Source organism: Garra rufa, chromosome 6 (assembly GCF_049309525.1).
Source record: "Garra rufa chromosome 6, GarRuf1.0, whole genome shotgun sequence".
In the NCBI taxonomy this organism is placed as follows: domain Eukaryota; kingdom Metazoa; phylum Chordata; class Actinopteri; order Cypriniformes; family Cyprinidae; genus Garra; species Garra rufa.
The window spans coordinates 34,382,350-34,403,913 of record NC_133366.1 but is presented as its reverse complement, the minus strand read 5'-3'; the positions used below and the strand labels follow the sequence as shown (position 1 = coordinate 34,403,913).

Below are 21,564 nucleotides of genomic sequence, written 5' to 3'. Positions count from 1 at the left end.
TCACGTGTTGGATTGGATTCTCTTTGTCAACTTTCAGGCACTGCATGAAAATCTGATGATTATTTGGGTAATTATACAGAATTATACAAAAATAAAGAAAATTCTAAAGGGTTCACAAACTTTCAAGCAGCACAAATCGGTGTCGCAATATTTAGCTACTACCGTTTTTTCAGTCTTTTACATTAGAAGACTCAGAATTTAGCACATGTGTTTTATAGATCACTTTTATGATTTATTTTTTTATTGTGCTGTTCTGTTCTTTTTGGAGCTTGAAAGCATCTACTTTCATTACATGAAAGAGATTAAACATTTTCTTTTTGTGTTCCATGGAAGAAAGAAAGTCATTTGGGAATGACATGCGGGTAAATAAATGATGACAAAAGTTTTATTTCTAGGTCAACTAAACATTTAAATAAGCAGTTTTTGGCTTCTCTACCTTTAAGACTTTTTATGCAACTGACGTTATAATATGATAGCTAATCTCTGCATGTTCATAAGGGTGGGCCAAGTTTCTGAATGCCGAATATGCGTCATATGTTAATGTGGTTCTGATTTCAGAATGACCCATTTTTGCAGATTAGTTTCCATAATTGGTCTGCATGGACTGGGCTTGGCACTTTGCATTGTGAATAATAGTGTATGTCTATATACACAGCACAAAGAACATTATTTTTATGTCTCTGTAACAATAAAGGCACAGATTATATAGTCTCTTAAAATATTCTTAAAAATCCCATGCTCAATCTTCAAATCTCTACCTTTTGTTATTGGAAAAATGAACATAATTATTTGCTTCACACTAGTAGTAACAGGAGCAAATAAGAAGATATGAAGTTATTAGCAAACCTAGTGTGTCTGCAAGTTCACACGACAACTGCACTTGAAATCTATTGTGGTACCTGCTGCGTCTTCTTCTTCTCTGCATCCAGCAATGCGTGCGCATGCCGCAGCTCACTGGCATGCTTGCGTATGACTTCTTCTAGAGCTTTCCGAAGCTGTTCTTTCAGCCTTACTTTCTCTTCTTCCATCTTCAGCTGAACCTGTTTTTTCTCTTCCTCCAGCTCCTGTCTGTCATTCTTTCTTTCGTTCTCCACCTCCTGCTGAAGGCGTCTGATCTCCTCAGTGTGAGCACGCTGCAGCTCCAGACGCATAGAGGATAGAGTATCTGCATGCTAAAACACACACACACACACACACACACACACACACACACACACACACACACACGATTCTTAATGATATAAAACTGCAATCCTGTAGTTTCAAAAGAATGACACTACGCCTTTTAAGCCTCTGATGTGTCAGTTGTGATGTTTTAAGATGCTCTAAGGGCTGGGTTAATCTTTCTCAGCAACAAACGCTTTTCAAAGAACATTTCAAAGTGTGATTTACTCATTTGTATATGAGTGTTTCAGATGGCAGGCCTCATTTTCACCAACAGGATTTCACCATGCGCTTTATATGTTCTTATACATCAGCGGTGCTGTAGAGAATAGTACAGGTATTATTCTTCTCACAATTTTTCTGTCTAAGACAAATTTCAGGCACTATAAACAATTTCTTTCATTGGCTTATTAGACAATATTAGAATTTTTGGTAGCACTTAACTATAAGGTGCCATTTGTTAACTATTTTTACTGCATTAATTAACACGAACAATACATTTATTACAGTATTTATTAATCTTCGTTCATTGTTAGTTCATGTTAATTCACAGTGCATTAACTAATGTTAAAAAGTACAACTTTTGTCAATTTTATTAATGCATTAGTAGATGTTGAAATTAACATTAACTAAAATGAATAAATGTGCTACCAAAGTCATTTTCATTGTTAGTTTATTTTAGCTAATGTAGTTAACTAATGTTAATAAATTAAACCATATTGTAAAGGGTTACCACATTTTTTTAATCAGTATTGGTTGATGTTGGATATGTAATTGTGCATCTATCCTATTTTTACTTTTAGATTACCTTTTTCTGTCAATAAATGCTCACTTATCTTTTTTAAAACACTAAAAATTTATTGTTAAATGTAATCTTTAACAAATCACAAAGCAATTTTCTATACTATATTATTTTAATTGTGATGTCTAAATTCACAGTATTTAATTAACCATTAATTGTCAGTGTTTTAATTTATTTAAACAAAAAAGTATTATGTTCTGAAAGTGCCATTTTTCGGTTATTACAGTATTTATTAATATTTTAAATGAGCATTTAATTAGATTTTTTAAATTTAAATTTTATTTAAATTTTTATTAATTTTGTGATGTGCCCTTGTTATTTTTTTAAGACTTCTATTTAACTTTATTTTTATTTGATTTAAGAAAATATATATTTTTAATCATTTTAGTAAACAATATTAAAGGATTAGTTCACTTTCAGAACAAAAAATGACAGATAATTTACTCACCCCCTTGTCATTTAAGATGTTCATGTCTTTCTTTCTTCAGTTGTAAAGAAATTATGTTTTTTGAGGAAAACATTTCAGGATTTCTCTCCATATAGTGGACTTCTATGGTGGCCGAGTTTGAATTTCCAAAATGCAGTTTAAATGCAGCTTTAAAGAGCTCTAAACCATGGGGTTCTCAAACCCTGGGTCACGGCCCTTGATGGGTCGCATGACTTAAAAAAAGGGTTGCCAGGATGAGCTGAGGAAATTGTATCGCCTATATGTATGTAACAAAGTACAAGATTAGAGGAGGAAGGAAGCGGGAACTGGCAAACTTAACTTTAACGACTAAATAAGCATAAACAACAAAACGAAAGTAAGCGGCAGCTGCCTTACGCAGAATCCAACGTGCATTTATGTTTGCGCACTGTTTTTGCAGTGTTGAACATTGTAGCCAATCACAGACATACATCTGTTGATTACAAAAATGCAATGGCCAATCAGTTAGTCAATGGCGTTTCAGCAGAATTTTCTGAGATTGCTATAAATTTAAATGAGTGACAGCTTTTTAGTGAAGCTTTCCGCGCTTTCTTGTCTATATATAGTCAATACCGAATTTGAATATATGATATTTTTGATGCTGCTCAGAGGACCAATGTGGCGTATTTGCTACAAGATTCAGGAGTGACAGCATATATCCGCATATAAACGGGGGATTCTTGATATTCTGTCATAATCTATTATTACCCGTCATTTTAAATTTCATATTTTAATTATTATACAACACATTTAATAGCTTTTTAAACACATTTAATTGCTTTTTGTTGTTCACATTTCTCGATTTTAATAGATTCTCATTTTAATGAACCAATATCTATTTCTAAATCCTAATCTATCTTTTGGTCTATGCTGTTTTCAGTTGAAGAATGAACAGTACATAGTGCGCCTCCCATCCAATAAATCGCAATAGCTCTGTGCTTTTTAGTTTTATATGAAAAAGTCTCATATGTCTGTCCATCCATAATTCTGTCCATTTCATGATGAAATTCGCTTAAACTTGCTACTCGCATGCGCGTAATCAAATGCATAGCAAAAGATTCATGACAGTTTGGATTTTGTTCTGAATCCCTCTGCTGGCACACTAGAGCGCACTCGCCATCAACTACACAGCGGTGGGAATTACATCTACAAATTACAATAGATCACCTTAAAAAAATAAAATTTTCGGACAATTTTCGGTTAACGCGACATTCCGGTTCAACACAGTTAGGGAAAGTCGAAAAAGTCCCATCTCATTTTCTCTTCCAACTTCAAAATCGTCCTATATCGCTGCAGAAGTACCGACCCAGTGTTTATAAAGTAAACGTGCAAATAATGTCAAACAGCTTTTTACAAAAAAAGGGTAAAACAGCAGTATAGAGAAAATAGAGAAAATGAGATGGGGGTTTTTCGACATACCCTTACTGTACTGAACGAGAGTGCACAAAAGTACGCATAAGCTAGACAAGACGAGCATTTGTGCTTAAATAGTGTATACATTTTTTAGAAAATAACAGACCATTTTGCTAGTTTAGACCTTGAGTCCCTTGAAGCTGCATTTAAACTGCATTTTGGAAGTTCAAATTTGCCGGCACCATAGAAGTCCACTATATACAGAAATGTTTTCCTCAAAAAACATAATTTCTTTACGACTGAAGAAAGAAAGACATGAACATCTTGGATGACAAGGGGGTGAGTACATTCTCTGTAAATGTTTGTTCTGGAAGTGAACTAATCCTTTAACACTGCTTACACGCCTCCAACTAAGGGCTAAAATAAAATCCTGAGTTTCCCACTTGTAATGATGCTGCTCATGTGCATTCAACTCCTAAATACAATTCTTCAGACTTGAATGACTTGCCTGTTTGAGCATGCGGGCGTGGTCATTGGATCGGCCACTGTTCTGAAGCTCCAGCTCTTTGTTTCTAATGTTGAGGCGACTGAGTTGAGACCTCAGGTCTTCCACTTCAGCAGAGACCCTCACCTGAGATGAACTCTGGCTCATTAACTCCTCTGCAGAAATGAGAAAGATGATGATTAGATCAAAGGAAGCAGAACAATCAGCGAACAAGCTGGTGATCTCAAGTGTCAAATGACAAAAGCAATCATTTCAACAGAGATGTAAAAATCAACACTGGGACAATTAACATCAAAAAGACTGTAAACGATGATTGCTGACAGTAAACTGTCAACTTATTTACTACTAAAAAGTAGTAGATGTTTAGATGTTAGATGATGTTAAGGCTTTTTATTTAACGTTAAATGACTACAATGAATTATCTAAAAAAATATTCATAAAATGTATGTTGAATCATGCCACGTAATCCTATGTTTAGATTCTGTAAAAAGGCATTTCCTACCCTCAGAGCAATTCAAGGTTGGAGTACCACAATTATGCTTTAGCTTTGTTTCCTGAGAAACAAGACAGATGCTGTGCAATGGAATGGAACAGAATGCTCAGATCTCGAGACACATTTTTAAAATGTGAACTGTTTTGAACTTGACAGCAAAACAGGGCACTTATGCTGGAAGACTGAAACAAGAGGTGTGACGCAAAAAGCAAAGACGTCCATCTGACACACGTCTAAAAATTGTACTGAACAAAACACTGAAAACACCTAAATCTACCTTGCAATATTAACGTCTGTGGACTGTAGGCTGCTGTTCAGTGATATAACCTACAGATATATTTCTTTTAAAAGCATTTTGTTAATTAATTATTTACTAGACTCTCTTTGAAATATTTTCTACCAAATATTGATTTTGAAATATTGAAGCAATTAGTCATCATATGTGATTAATTTGCTCCCTAATGATGACAAATATGAGTACACAACAAGCCTTTCACTGATCTGTACTGTGCATGCGCACCTGACTTGCTCTGTAGCTCATTCTCTTGCAATGATAATCGTTCTTTGGCCACAGCTAACTCTTCCTCTGCCTTTTTTGCCACAGCCTCAGCCTCGGTCACCCGGTGTCGTCCATCCTCCAACTGCTCCTCCAAGTCCTGTAAAAGAAATGAGTAACATGAATAAGCATAACTGTTACAGTTGCTTATATTTATGCTGGGTATACATTACACACATTTCAAAGTCGGCAGATTAATGCTCCTTTGGTTTGTATATTACGTGACAGATCAGCGAATTGGGGTCATACATTACACTCCCTACAATTCACTAGGAGGAATCCCCAACAATGGTCTTGTGTAAAAAACACATGCACGAGAAGTGATACAGGGATTTAAGACTATGATTCCTTCCCCTGAAATTTTACCTTGCCCTGTATCTTGCTCTCTCATTGACTGTAGGTCGTCGCCAATTACATCTAGTCAAAATACCTCACAAGGCTCTGTCACAGACAGGTCCAGCTATTTTGTATTTTGCCTGCTAAGTATTTCTTGGGCATCGGCATTGTATCGGCACTTCTCTCAGGTAGTGTTGCTAATAATTTTCATTATTTAATTATCACTCACGTGAAAGAGCACATATTTGCCTCAGATTTCAGGCATTTGTCTACAATCTACAGCCTAAAATTGTGTAGTGTATACCCAGCATTTAGGTTAGGGGTTAGGGGAAATCTCTTACCATAAATATTAACCTATAAAGCATAACTTGTACTGTTTGTGATATGCACATGAACGATACATAAAATTATGAGAATCACTGAAGAGAAAATATCATAGACTTAGACTGAAGGAAACACTAAAGCCTTATGTACAGTCAAGCCGGAAATTATTCATACCCCTGACTTAAAATTACTTTTATTCAACCAAGTTGTGACGCAGTGACGCAGGCTTCTCTCAAAAGATAATAAGACAATGTACAAGAGGCATTATTGTGGAAAAAAATATTTCTCAGCTTTTATTTACATTTGAACAAAAAGTGGCATGTCCAAAATTATTCATTCCCTTTGCAAACTGTCACAGTCTATGGGAAAATCCAAAGTTTTATACCATTCCAAATAGTCCTAGCTGTTCTAAAGCATCCTAATTACCCTGATTCATTGGGAACAGCTGTTTTATTCAACTCAACAGGTAAATAATTTCGGGCTTGACTGTATATAAGAATAAAGTTAAGAATATTTTGTATTCCTATTTTGTGTTTCTTAAGAACGTAGTTTTTTCCTTCAAGGTTTCTTTAGATCGCCAATGCCGAGCAATCAGAAAACACCAAAGCCTGTAATTTTCTTTTTAAGGAAAAAAAAATGTTCTGAAAAAGATGTGATAACTTCTCAAGAATTTTTCAATATAAACTAGGAATAAGATAGAATTTATCTTATTATTTAGACATTTCTTAACTTCTTACTTGAAGGGGTAGTTCACCCAGAAATAAAAATTAAGTCATTAATTACTCGGTTTCATGTTGTTCCAAACCCAAAAGACCTTTGTTCATCTTCAGAACACAAATTAAGATATTGAGTTTCTGCCCCTGCATAGACTGCAACTGAAATGTTCAAATGTCATATGACTGACACGGTAGAGAAGAATTTGTTGAATAAAGTGATTATTTTTGCTTTCTATGTGCACAAAAAATATTCTCGTAGCTTTATAAAATTACAAAATTATTGAACTATTTTAATGATGTTCTTACTACCTTTCTGGACTGTTTGAATGTTTAAGTTGTGTTGCTGTCTATGCAAACATGTCTTAATTTGTGTTCTGAAGATGAACAAAGGTCTTACACATTTGGAACAACGTAAGAGTGTGTAATTAATGACAGAATTTTCATTTTTTGGGGAACTCTTTTGATATTTGCATAGAAATATCATAGAAGCAGTAAACAGGAACACCTCAGCAACTGCATAGTAACAACCTGACAACCACCCTAGCACCACTCACATCTTCTTAGAAAAAAAGAAAAAGAAAAAAGTCCATTATCCTGCAGGATCATCTTATCGAATGATCTTGGAGCAGCAATGAGCAAACCGAAACGGCATCATCTGTCATGCCAATGAAGCCCAAGCTGACTTTAATCAGTCAATTCTGGCCGCCCCATGAACACTTTGAGCCTACGACCCTTTGATTACATCACAGCAGCTGCTCTGAGTTTGCAGATCTGAGGTGCCTCTGATTAATTTTCTGTGAAGGATGTCAAGCCAAAGCAGAGAGGGTGTTACTCATCTCACTCTGTGCCTGGCATTTTTAGGCACGTCTAATGCGCATTAGCCGCGGTGTACGTAAAAAGCTGCATCGGAGACAGCGGAGTCTATGTTGTGTGCCTAGCAACTCTTACTGATTTCATCACTTGGCTTTATCCTGACTAAGCGTAACAATTCACTTTTGTGTCCCACTTAAAAAAGCCTATGTTATTTTTATTTTCTGCCGGTTCTGTGCAGCCTTTGCCGTTGAAAAACTGACTACAGATCTGTGGGGTATTGTCACAGACTGTTTAAGTCGGGTATGCCATCTGTTTCTACACAGCTGTGTGTGTCTGAGCGATGGTAATTGTGGGTGTTTGTCTGATCCCTCTAATCTCTGTCTCAATTAGATTCGGAACTGTCAGTCACGGCAGTAATTACTGCCCTCTTACACTGAGACAAACACCCCGCTGAAAGGTCAGTTATACGTGGCCAGTCAAGTGAATTTATGTGAACTGTCTTGTAAAGCAACACTAGTTTGTGTTTACACAATGAGTTTATTTTGCCATGTATAAACAGGAAAATTTATATTCGCCACATAATTCTCAATGAATTACTAAGCCTGGAAATCACAATTTTCAGGTTTTCCATGATCGTAATATGAGTTAGTCAGACGAGCTTGTGTTTGAATTTTAAAAGGGTTCATTTTTATATTCTGTTTTTATATTATTTATATTTCATTTATATTTTATATTACATAATTTATATGTGACCCTGGACCCCAAAATCAGTCATAAGGGTCAATTTTTTTAAACTGAGCTTTTGCTGGTTTGTTAGGATAGGACAATATTTGGCCGAGATACAACTATTTGAAAATCTGGAATATGAGGGTGCAAAAAAATTCAAATATTGAGAAAATCGCCTTTAAAGTCGTCCAAATGAAGTTCTTAGCAATGCATATTACTAATCAAAAATTACAATTTGATATATTTATGGATATCTTGATGGAGTTGATCTTTACTTAATACCCTTAATAAAAAAAAAAAGATAATTTTGACCAATACAATGTATTGTTGGCTATTGCTATAAATATACCTGTGCTACTTATGACTGGTTTTGTCACGCAGCGTCACATATTTCTTTAAAGGGGTCATGGAATGAGAAACCAAATTTCCCTTGATCATTTGACATAGTAGAAGTCTTTGTATGCTTTATACATCCTGCAAGTTTTATAACTTAAAATGTCCTCATCATCGCATCAAAGCATTTACATAATAACCCTCAAAAAACGGCTCATTTGGATCTGAGTAATTTGCATAAGCACTGCCTCCAGAGCAAGACATCGACAAAAAGTCTTCTTCTCACCATAGGCCCCACCCACTGGCATTCAGTTGCTTAACGGCTGACACACTGCGTTAGCGTTCTGACACAGTCCACATGCTTGAGTCTGTTGTCAATAGGACAAATGGAGTGAAAGATTGTTCGCTTTGACGCATTTGGTTTAAACATCTTGTCCGCGTCTTTGTACAAATATCAGAGTGGATAGTTTATTTTTAATGGCATTCCAGATTATGTCTGAGAATTGTTCAGAGGATTTTGTTTAGTAAACGAGGCACAGTGTCATGGAATGTTAACAAAGAAACATTTGTTGAAAGATGAAGCAGTACTAGATCTGACTGCAGCTGCATCACAAACTGTAAGTAAATTATTTCATATAGCTTTGTCTGGAAATGAGTTTTATTTTGATCATGTTATCAAAACATGCAATAGCGATTGTTGATACTGTTTTCTATGCAATGATGTTAGCCAATCATAACAGTGGCTGATTACTAACAAGCCCTAAAGAACCAGCCTCTAAAACGGGTTGATTTAGACAGAGGGTCAGAATGAGGGTTGAAAATAATATTTTTTCTACATTTTTTTTTTTGTTCTTTATTAACATTAGAAGTAAACCTCAAGGAACATAATAAAATAATTAAAAAAAATCCATGTCATGACCCCTTTAAACCTAATTATTCTCAATTTTGGCTAGTCCTGCTAGAGGTATCTACAGCGGATCACCCGCATATTTATTTGGTATATGTTTTAAGCCAGATAACAAAAATAAAATCTAAGTACATTGAATGTTTATTAGTTATATTGTATGTACACTACCGGTCAAAAGTAAATTTATATAAATACGGGTCAGTAAATTTTTCTTCTTCTTCTTTTTTTTTTTGGGAAAGAAATGTATACTTTTATTCACCAAGGGTGTGTTAAATTGATAAAAAGCGATAGCAAATACTTACATTGTTAGAAAATATTTATATTTTGAATAAATGCTGTTCCTTTGAGCTTTTTATTCATCAAAGAATCCTGAAAAAATGTCACAATTTCTAAATAAATACTTTGCAGGGCAACTGTTGCAATATATAATCCAATATAGATCCAATATAGATCATTCTAAAATAAATCAGTATATTAGAATGATTTTTGAAGGATCATCTGACAATTAAGACTGAAGTAATGGCTGATGAAAATTCAGCTTTGCATTAAAGGAATAAAGTGTATTACAGGAGGTAAAGTATATTACAATAGAAACCATTATTTTATATTGTAATATAAAAACATTTCACAATATTACAGTTTTTTTTTTCTATATTTTTGATTAAATAAATGCAGCACTGATGAGCATAAGAGACTTTCTTTAAAAACATTACAACTCTTACTGACCCCAAACTTTTGACCGGTAGTGTATATTAAATAGAATTATTCACTAAAAAAGTGAATAAATACTGATAAAACTACACTTAATCTAACAGTCACAAATTTACACTTAAAGAAATAAAAAGTAAAAAATAAATGAATAAAATTAATATGAATAAATTAATAAATATTTTAAATAAGAGATATATTATCAATATTACTAATCTAAATAAAATTGGAAACCATAATAAACAAAAAAAAAAAAACCCATTGTGGTACTCTTGTGAACGTACGGCAAAGAGAATAAATAGTTGAATAAAGTCGTTATTTTAGTTTTCTTTGTGCACAAGAAGTATTCTCTAGCTTTATAAAATTAAGGTTGAACCACTGATGTCACAATCACATGGACTATTTTAACAATGTCCTTACAACCTTTTTAGGGCTTGAATGTAGTAGTTGTGTTGCTGTCTACTGAGGGTCAGAAAGCTCTTGGATTTCACCAAACATATCTTAATTTGTGTTCAGAAGATGAATGGTCTGGCGGGTTTGGAACAACATGAGGGTGAGTAATTAATGACAGAATTTTCATTTTTGGGTGAACTTTCCCTTTAAGTAGAGATTGTCCAATTGTCTTAATGAGCCTACAATGGGCAAACGTGACAAAAGCTTCATTTCAGACCCTGTGTGTGAGTATTCATATACACGTTTACCTCTACTCTCTCCTGAAGTTTGCTGCAGTGTCTGTTGCTCTCATTCAACCTCTGTTCTTGAACCTCCAAGTCCATCTCTGCTTTTCTCAGCCTCTGCTGAAGTGTTGCGTTCTGGGACTTGCGGTTTTCTTGTTCTCGCTGGTGCCACTGATTAATGTGTTCATTGAGGTTCTTCTGTAGCATCTTCTCAGCTGTCTTTTGCTCCTCCTTCCTCTCTTCTTCCATCTCCTTCACTCTCTTCTTCCACTCCTCCACATCTCTCTTCCATTCCTTCTCCACTCTCTCTTTCTCCTCCCTCAGAGTCTGTAGCTCCTTTCTCACTGTTTTCAACCTTGCTTCACACTCCTCCTCTACGCGTTTCCTTTCCTGTGACTCTCTATTCCTTTCCTCCGTCTCTCTCTTTCTCTCCTCCTCCACTCTATGCATCTTCTCCTCCTCCTCTCTCTTTCTCTCCTCATCTCTGGATTTGCGTAGCTCTTGGCACTCGTTCTCTAAGCGCTGGTTTTCTTCCTGTGTTTGTTGCAGTAATTTGTGTTGGTTGTCTCTATCTGTCTGCAGGCTCTGGTAGTCTCTGCGCAGATCTGATGTCTCTTGGGTTAACACAGCTATGCGCTCTGCATACTCGATTTCAGCTCTCTGTCCACGCTCCTCCACCTGAAATGGATACACATCCACACATCCTAAGAGAATGAAGTGATTCTATCCATGCTGGATTTAATATGCTTATAATGAGAACATTTACAGAATATGTGTGTATGTGTGACCATTTTTGTTTTTACTTCCTCTACGGTGGCCTGCAGCTCTAGAAGGCGTGTCCTCAGAATAGATGCTGACTCCTCCTCGTCTTCATCCTGACCTGTGGTTGGCTGGAGGCTGCCCTGCGTCTCCGTGGCAACACGGCGTAACGACTGCAGAGTTGCCTCTTGCTCCTCATTCTTAGTGTTTAAAGAATATATCACCTATACATAAAATACACACACATAAATATAATTAAAACACAGTTATAATGACATGACAAGACAGAAAAATTATTTATCTGTATTGTGGATTGCAGTCCATGCATGTATGTTAATTTCATGCTCTTAAAAATAACAGTTCTTTATTGGCATCTATGGCTCCATGAAGAACCTTTAAAATCCTTGAACCTTTTCAAAGCATAAAAGGTTCTTTTTAGTAAAGAAAAGGTTCTTAAGATTATAAAATGTTCTCTGTGCTAAGAAAAAAAAAGGTTTACTGAAAGATTCTCTGGGGAACGAAAATGGTTCTTCTCTTGCTGTGAAAACCCTCTCTTGGAGCCTTTATTTGTAAGAGTGAAGTTCCAGGCCTATAGCGCTAGACAAACGGTCTTGTTCTCACTGATGAAATCTTTCACCTCTCTGATCGGATCAGTCATACACCCACCGTCTGCAGTTATTGAGCTGCAGTTTATCTTGTACATGTGTGTCTGTTTACGCTCTGCAGATGTCTGTGTTAACTTTCTATGAGTGCTCGTGATTGGTTGCGCACAGCTGTTCGACTGTGTTTGGCATTTTTTTACATTGGTGTCCCCTGGCATTTTTCAAGCATTAGGGGCACTAATCCCAAATTTTTGTTTGGGAGAATGTTTATATATGTTAGATAAATAATTATCTGACATAAAATTTAAAACAACAATCAAGCTGCAAGCAGTGATTACAGGGGTTCAAGAACTTTAAGGCATTTAAGCACATATGAAAAAAGACATAATTTAGCAATCCTGTAACCACCAAATAAATGATTTATAAAAGCATTTTTAGCAAATCCAGGTAATCTACCATAGAAATATTATGTTTTTAACAAAATCCCCTTAAAATGTATGTTTGTTCAGAATCACTTGTCGCATGTGCTCAGCAGGTTTCGTGAAGTTTTGAGTTTTCCTTTAGGCTTTATAGGTTTTTGGGTAATTTTGGACAGGCCCCTTTTCTAAATGACCGTGTTAAAGCTTCCCAGGGGGAAAATTTCCAAATTTTTTTTTATAATTACTGGCCTAGAGAGTCCAGAGAATTGTATAACTGCAGTGGGGTTTTTTCCAGATTAAGCGAAAAACCTAGGATTACTTCGCAAAAGTATTTTTTGTTTAATCATTTAACAAACATTTGATTGACAGCAGTTGTTCTAGAGGCAAAGTTGTCCGAAATTAGGAGTTCTATCGTACGATAGGAATATTGTGCGTATGTGTGAAAAACCGTGCAACGTACAATCGTTTACGTCTTTGAAAAATGCAATATCGCTCCCCAGTGGCCGATTTCTTTCAAATATCTCCCTGACTTTTGGGGCTGTGAGGCAAACAGGCCCACCGAGTTTCGTTCTGATCGGCCTCCGTTAACCGTTAACTCTGACAGGTGCTCAAACTTCGTCGGCCAATGGACGTCATGTTTTTTGAGATACGCAAATGTCCTTCTAGACGCTTAAGCCACTTTGGACCAATTCTGTGCACATCAATTTTCATGCTGATAGGACAATGGTTGCACAGCCATTTTTAATTTTTTCCCCTCTTATAGCACCACCAAGTAGCCAGGCTCTGCATTTCTTTCCCTGTGACCTAAGATTGAGCTCCTACATAAGTGTTCTGAGTTTTGTGGAGATATCTTATTCTGTTAAGGAGTTATAAGCATTTTACTAAAAGCTGCCCTGCTCCTTTTGAACGCTTTGGCATCCCTTTGCGACAGTGATTCGAATGTTCTACTTTTTTTTTTTTGATAATTATTGGTATTCACTCTTCAGATAACTTTTCTGCACTGGTTTGGTTCTGATCGGGTGAAAAACCTAGGACTAGTTCGCAAAAGTAGGTTTTAATAAATGTTAAAATACCTGACAATTTCGCTCACTGAGGCGACATAAGACTCTTGAGCCTGCGACTGACGGTTTAGGAGTTATGAGTGATTTCGTACTATTGTTCGCTGTAGCACCCCTGTCAGGCCGATTGGGGCAAGCCTTAGTCACATTGTTGGTGGTTTGAGTACTATCATCCCTCCAAGTTTCAAGTCTCAAGTTTCTATGAATTACGGTTTGGTCTGCACGATTAGTTTTACGTAGAGATCGCTAATTCGTGACCATTCTAACAATTACAATAGGGTTTCAGCGCTACACACTTGAACCCCTAATGAAAAAGTAAAAAAAAATAATCACATTGTATCTCTGCATCACCCCCCTAAAATTAGGTCTGTCCCACTTCAGGAGTCTCGTTTTATCCAACAATTTTGAAATAATTTGTTGAATTGATATTCCCGTTCCCACAATTCCCATGTCCCACCTCCCATATTTTGTGCTCAACTCTATTACCTTATAATTTATTCTCCATTACAACAAAATGTAACATTCATGAAGATTCCAAGAAATAGTTCATAGTTCATTGACACATAAGATGAAACATTAATTGTTCGTCTTCAGAAAACAAATGAAGCTATTTTTTATGAAAACAGAGAGCTTTCTGACCCTGCAAAGCAACTACTACGTTCAAGGCCCAGAAAGGTAGTAAGAACATTGTTTAAATAGTGGTACTGTTGTGAATGCACGTCGAAGACTGACATGGAAGAGATGAAATTGTTGAATAAAGCCATCATTTTTGTTTTCTTTGAACACAAAAAGTATTCTCGTAGCTTCATAACATTACATTTGAACCACTGATGTCACATGGACTATTTTAATGATTTCCTTACTGCCTTTCTGGGCCTTGAATGTTTGTGTTGCTGTATTTTTCATAACAGTGTAGTTTGCGAATAGCGTTTGTGTACTTGAGTCTGAATGTGTAGGCATATGAGGGAGTCCTAATATTATGTGTCACTTTGGCTCTCCATCAGTGTGTCCTACCCACAAGTCCCCATGCCTGGGGTGTCATCGGATTCCCAACGTCTCACTCATCCCTCCAGCGGGTCGTGTGTTATCATGACGCCTGACTGTCTGTCGTTAATCGCCACCACAGCAGAGCTGGACATTCCGTATGATAAACTGCCAGGAAGTCACTGTCTCCTTCTCTTCACTCACCCATCTCTCTCTCCCTCTTTTCCTGTCCCCCACAGTGTTTCTGTAAACTGACCACCATCTCTCTTTCTCTCTCTCTGTCTGTCCCCTGACTCCCCTTTATAACTTTCACCTTCTGTCTATTCCCTGCCTCTCTCTCTCCCTCTCAGTCCTTGAACATGAACTCTCATGTTTTACGGTGCACAGAATAAAAGGGAAAGTAATGTCATATATCTGTACCACTGAAATGTCTGCTAGCTTTATATAGAGCGGCAGCACTCATAACTTAACTGGAAGACTGGAATGGACTGGGACACAGAGAAATTTAGGATAAACAGAAGATTATAGAAAATGATTTTTTGTATACATGAAATATTTTTTTAAATAGAAAGTGCTGAAATACCCGTCTCTCTGTCTATTTGTCCTTGTTTTCATTCTCTGCAAATATGGCACCATGCCTGACTAAGATCCATACTAATGAAATCTGATACAGGCTGTCTTACTTTCCTTCTCCGTCCTTAACAAACACAAATGATAGAAGCATCTGTGTCGGTTTCTCTATCCATTTGTCCGCATTTCAAAAACTGCTTATAACAGCCATTTCTGACACGGCTGGTGAATTTATTGAGTGTGTGCATGTGTGTGTGTGTGTGTGTGTGTGTGTGTGTGTGTGTGTACCTGGTATTCATCACGTTGTGGGGACCAAATGTCCCCACAAGGATAGGAATACCAGTAGATTTTGACCTTGTGGGGACATTTCTCAGGTCCCCATGAGGAAACAGGCTTATAAATCATGCACAATGAGTTTTTTTGAGGAAGTAAAAGTGTGCACAATCTCCTGTGAGGGCTAGGTTTAGGTGTAGGGCGATAGAAAGTACGGTTTGTACAGTATAAAAACCATTACGCCTATGGAATGTCCCCATAAAACATGTAAACCCAACATGAGTGTGTGTGTGTGTGTGTGTGTGTGTGTGTGTGTGTGTGTGTGTGTGTGTGTGTACCTGGTATTCATCACGTTGTGGGGACCAAATGTCCCCACAAGGATAGGAATACCAGTAGATTTTGACCTTGTGGGGACATTTCTCAGGTCCCCATGAGGAAACAGGCTTATAAATCATGCACAATGAGTTTTTTTGAGGAAGTAAAAGTGTGCACAATTTCCTGTGAGGGCTAGGTTTAGGTGTAGGGTAGGTGTAGGGCGATAGAAAGTACGGTTTGTACAGTATAAAAACCATTACGCCTATGGAATGTCCCCATAAAACATGTAAACCCAACATGTGTGTGTGTGTGTGTGTGTGTGTGTGTGTGTGTGTGTGTGTGTGTGTGTGTGTGAAAGCATGTTCACACCAAGAACAATTACTATAAAGATGGATAACTAAAACGATAACTATACTAGCGTCCACTCAAACACATGATAACATTCAACTTGTTACAAACATATGCCAGTTTAAATGCGCAAGACAAGCAGATTCAGTCAATGTTTTATCATTTATCAGCTAAAAAAAAATTCTGAAAATGGTTTCAACATGACCATTCCACAGATTTTGTCTGTCTAAATGTGCAGCTCTCTTTGCTTGACTGTAAGTCAGTTGTCTCACCTAGCCAGACTTTTGATATACTTTTTCCAAGAACTCCCCAAGTGGCCATCTGATATGTAAAATGACCAATCACTGTTTGTTTTGTTTCAGTTCATCTGATATAGATGAACGGTTTTGCAGGAAACACTAAATAAATTACTAGAAATATGTGAAGACTTTGACATTACAATTACTATTCACCCAGAAGTAAGAAGTACTGATTTTTTTTCACAGATAGAAATCTGCTTAAATATTTAGTTGGCTTACTTTGATGAGCGTCCAAAAAACACTCAGAACAGATTTTAAAGATCTGAAGGAATGAACATCACAAACATTTGGCAAATGCAGTGATTAGTTTTTCTTCTCAAATGTCATATAAGCCTGGTACCGAAAAGTTAGGCTGCAGTCACTCAACGCAAACAAGACTTTCCTAAAATCATTGTTAGCCAGCTTAGATATGGCCGCAAATTCTATCATTAACAACATAGTTCAACAAGTTGCAGTTCCAATGAACATTTGCAAACAGCATTGCGAACTTCTGTGGTTGGAAGTACAGCTCTCAAAATGTGGACTTCAATTTATCATGCTGTTAAGCAAAAAATGCAAGCTATACAGTACATTCTATATATTTAATTCCATTTAAATATACAGTTGAAGTCAAAAGATTACATACACCTTGCAGAATCTGCATTCAAAATGTTACTTATTTTACCAAAATAAGAGGGATCATACAAAATGCATGTTACTTTTTATTTAGTACTGACCTGAATAAGATATTTCACATAGGCTAAAAGATGTTTACATATAGTCCACAAGAGAAAATAGTAGTTGAATTTATAAAAAATTTATTCCGTTCAAAAGTTTACACACACTTTTAATACTGTGTTAGTTTTCTAAATGATCCACAGCTGTGTGTTTTTTAGTTATAGTTGTTCATGAGTCCCTTGTTTGTCCTGAACCGTTAAACTGCCCACTGTTCTTCAGAAAAATCCTTCAGGTCTCACAAATTCTTTGGTTTTTCAGCATTTTTGAGTATTTGAACCCTTTCGAACAATGACTGTGTGAGTTTGAGATCTATCTTTTCACACTGAGGGACTCATATGCAACTATTACAGAAAGTTCAAACGCTCCCTCACGCTCCAGAAGGAAATCCAATGCATTAAGTAAAAAAAACAAAATCTTTATTAATTTGATGATCAAGGTAAATTTAAGTTATATTCTTTTCTGGGAAACATGCAAGTATCTTCTGTAGTTTTTGAAATGCAGTACTAAATGAAAAAAACAAAACATAATATTTAGGAAAAATAAGAAAAATGTACACATCTTCATTCTGTTCAAAAGTTTACACCCCTGGATCTTAATGCATCGTTTTTCCTTCTGGAGTATCAGCGAGTATTTGAACCTCCTGAAACGCTCAAGGCCCAGAAAGGTGGTAAGGACATTGTTAAAATAGTCCATGTGACATCCGTGGTTCAACCTTAATTTTATGAAGCAACGAGAATACTGTTTGTGCGCAAAGAAAACAAATATAATGACTTTATTTAAAAATTCTTCTCCTCCAAATCACATCTTAGTTGAATAAATTGTTATGTTTGAACCACTGACGTCACATTGACTGTTTTACTGTTTTTACTGTTTCTAGGTCTGGGAACATTTCAGTTGTGTTGCTGTCTATGCAGGGTCAGAAAGCTCTTGGATTTCAACATGAGGGTGATTAATTATTGACAGAACTTTAATTTTGGGGAGAACCATCCCTTTAAAGTTTTTAAAGGTTTTTTTAGCATTCAGTGTCATGCCACCCATGACATTCTTATCACGCTCTTACATTAATAATAGACTGAAGTAGATCAAATCTCCTATGCTCCTGATTGGTAAAAATAGTGTGGCTTGGTGTGTAGCATTACTAAGCGTCACAAAGCTGAGCCCAATGTAGAGAGGGCATGACTCACACATCTGTTCTTATAGACACACACACACAGCTAAAGATAACTATTAGGAGTATGTTTACATGATGATAGAGAGAGGGATCCCACACAGCTGTGACATTCAAGCTCATATGCATACTCTCACATACACACTCCATGCACACACACAGCATGGCAGGTTTGAATTTCGAGCCCTGACCTATTTTGTTTAGTAACAGTGCTGCCATTTAGATGTTCCTAACCCCCAGTGGACCTTAGTCAGGGCAGACGCCATTTTTTTATTTGACAAGAATGAAAAAGAGGCTTTGAGGGACATACATTCAGTCTGTTCAAAAGCTTGCAGTGGTGCATACCTGGGAATAAAAAAATCTATTTCAGAGGGAAAAAGCCCCTTTCCCACAGCCTTGTTTTTACACTCAGTAAATATGGCATCCTCCCTGACTAAGGTTCATACTAATAAAACCTGATACACACTCTCTTACTTCCCTTCTCCCGCCTTAACAGATCCAAATGACTGTGTATGCATTAGCCATTAATAGTGTGTAGATATTATAACCTTTAACCTCTGTTTTCATAGTTACACTTTATAAGTGGCCGAGAAGATAATCATTTTTCATACAGCGACAGATACTGTTATGGCTATTGATTTTATCATATATCATCAAGGTGCAGTTTAACCAAAAACACATAATTCAAACTAAAACTCCAAAGGCTGACTAAATAGGAAGGTTTCTGTAAATGTATTTGCTTCTTTTGAAAAATTATGTTTTGTTGATAAACTACATTTTGTGCTTATTTACTTTTAATTTCACTTGTTCAGTGTGTGGGTTGTGCTGAAGGTTGTTTGCTCACTTAGTATTTTAATGTATTTTCTTTTCCAAGTGACAATCAGTATCATATATGTGTATTTAAGTGCTCTATTCCAAGGGCATATAAGGAGAATACAAGATTTTTAAACCGTTTTAAGCCAGATTTTTCTTTTACAGTTGTAATAAAGATGATAAAAAAAATTATAAGTTAAAAAAAAATAAAGGCCTAAATATCTATGTATCAGCCATTAATAGTGTGTAGATAATCCAGCCTATAACTTTAATGTTTTTATAGTTATTCTTCACTGTTGGCCAGAAGGATAACCATCTTTCAAGCAGTGTCAGATAGAATTATAACTATTGATTTTATCATTCATCATCAAGCTGCAGTTTAACCAAAATGGATCATTCAAACTGTAACTCCAGAGGTTGACAATATAAGGGGAAGTTTCTCTAAATGTGTTTTCTTCTAGGAAGTTATGTTTTGTCAATAAAACAAAATTTTGTTTAATTTTTGTTCAAATACATTTCAATTAATGTGCTGTGAAAAGCATTGTTTAATCACTTGGTATTTTAGCAGATACTTTTTGTCCAAAGTGACAATCAGTATTGTAATTTTGTTTTAAGTGCTTTGTTTCAATGCCAAAATATGTATGGGTAGAATGGATATCCCGACAACTGTTCATTTAATGGATTTTCCATTTTTAAAAAATCAAACTAGCAACATTTGTTCACTTCACAACACATCAGCTAGCCTTGGGCTACCCATTTTGATTTGAGAATGATTTTCTGGCCTGTCCATTGAAAATAAAATACACCTGAACCAACAGCGGAACCAATTTAGAGTATATCATAGACACTCTGTCACATTAATAATACTATAAAAAGGGTTAGTTCAGACAAAAAAATGAAACTTCGGTCATCATTTACACACCCTCATGTCGTTCCAAAGCGGTCTGACTTACTTTCTTCTTCAAAAGGAGATACGGTTGAGGTCAAAAGTTTACACCCCCTTTTAGAATCTGCAAAAATGTTATTGTTTATTTAGTACTGACCTGAATAAGATATTTCACATAAAAGAGCTGGGGGGTGAAACTTATTTTATCTTCTGTAGCCTCTGAAGGGCGCTACTAAATAAAATAAAAAAAAATAGGATATTTAGGCAAAATAAGAAAAATGTAGCCTCCATTCTCCATTCCATCTCCATTCTGTTCAAAAGTTTTCACCCCTGGCTCTTAATGCATGGTTTTTCCTTCTGGAGCATCAGTGAGCATTTAAACCTTCTGTAATGGTTGCATATGAGTCCCCTCAGTTGTCCTCAATGTGAAAAGATGGATCTCAAAATCATACAGTCATTGTTGGAAAGGGTTCAAATACACAAAAATGCTGGAAAACCAAATTTTTCTGAAGAACAGCAGGCAGTTTAACTGTTCGGCACAAACAAGGGACTCATGAACAACTATCACTTAACAAAAAACACAGCTGTGGATGTTGATTCAGGTAACAACACAGTATTAAGAATCAATATTGATGTAAACTATTGATAGGGGTCATTTGTATAAATTCATATTATTTTCTCTTGTGGACTATAAGCATATTTTATTGGAAATATCTTATTCAGGTCAGTATTAAATAAACAATAACATTGTTTATTTACTATGAACAATGTTATTGAACCCTCTTAATTTGGTAAAATAATTAACATTTTGCAGATTCTGCAAGATGTATGTAAACTTTTGACCTCAACAAAAAAATGTGGTAACAAAACCGTTTTGCTCATTGACTTTCGTTGTATGGACACAGAGACATTTACTGAAAGTATCTTTACGTTCCGTCTACAACCTCTTATAAAACCTAGTTTTAAATAAGTGTTTGAAATACATTATCTTGAATTGATTTAAGCCACGTTTTTCTATTACAGTTGTAAAGATGAATAAATATTAAATTATAAAGATTCAAAAAAGTACTAAGGCCATCAGACAAAGTACTAAGGTGCCACCAAATAACCTAGAAATAAAATGCCACTATTATACACTCCTCAGTACTGAGTGATTACAATATTCATGAATTGTCAATATTGATTATTTCCTTTGCACTATTAAAAAATGATACCCTTTAACAAATAATACTATTGGACTACATTATGTACTGCTAGTGGAACAAACACAAAACTCACAACGAATGTGGCTCAACTGAACTACAGTGTAGTAGAGAACTGTCTATTGCCAAACTGAACTAGTCTGTCACGTTTACCTCATCCATGTTACAAGCTTCTACGTGCCATAACAACTGGATGCTGCTTGCTTGTGAAGGGGTGGCTAGTATACACACATCTTAACCTGATAATAAATAACCGCGCAGTTCCGTTGCCA

General features: G+C 35.9%; 1 protein-coding gene across 1 annotated transcript in view; it reads right to left on the bottom strand.

The window, feature by feature from the left end:
* The window catches only part of fam184b (family with sequence similarity 184 member B), a 30,210-nt gene extending 17,752 nt beyond the window's left edge, over positions 1-12,458 (bottom strand). The window contains exons 1-6 of the mRNA XM_073842643.1: positions 12,441-12,458; positions 11,683-11,862; positions 10,904-11,557; positions 5,304-5,439; positions 4,294-4,445; positions 900-1,172 (exon numbers count right to left, since the gene is read on the bottom strand). Of these exons, the coding sequence (XP_073698744.1) occupies positions 900-1,172; positions 4,294-4,445; positions 5,304-5,439; positions 10,904-11,557; positions 11,683-11,862; positions 12,441-12,458 (1,413 nt within the window). The remainder of the gene's footprint in view (positions 1-899; positions 1,173-4,293; positions 4,446-5,303; positions 5,440-10,903; positions 11,558-11,682; positions 11,863-12,440) is intronic.
* Between the last annotated feature and the right edge of the window lie 9,106 nt (positions 12,459-21,564).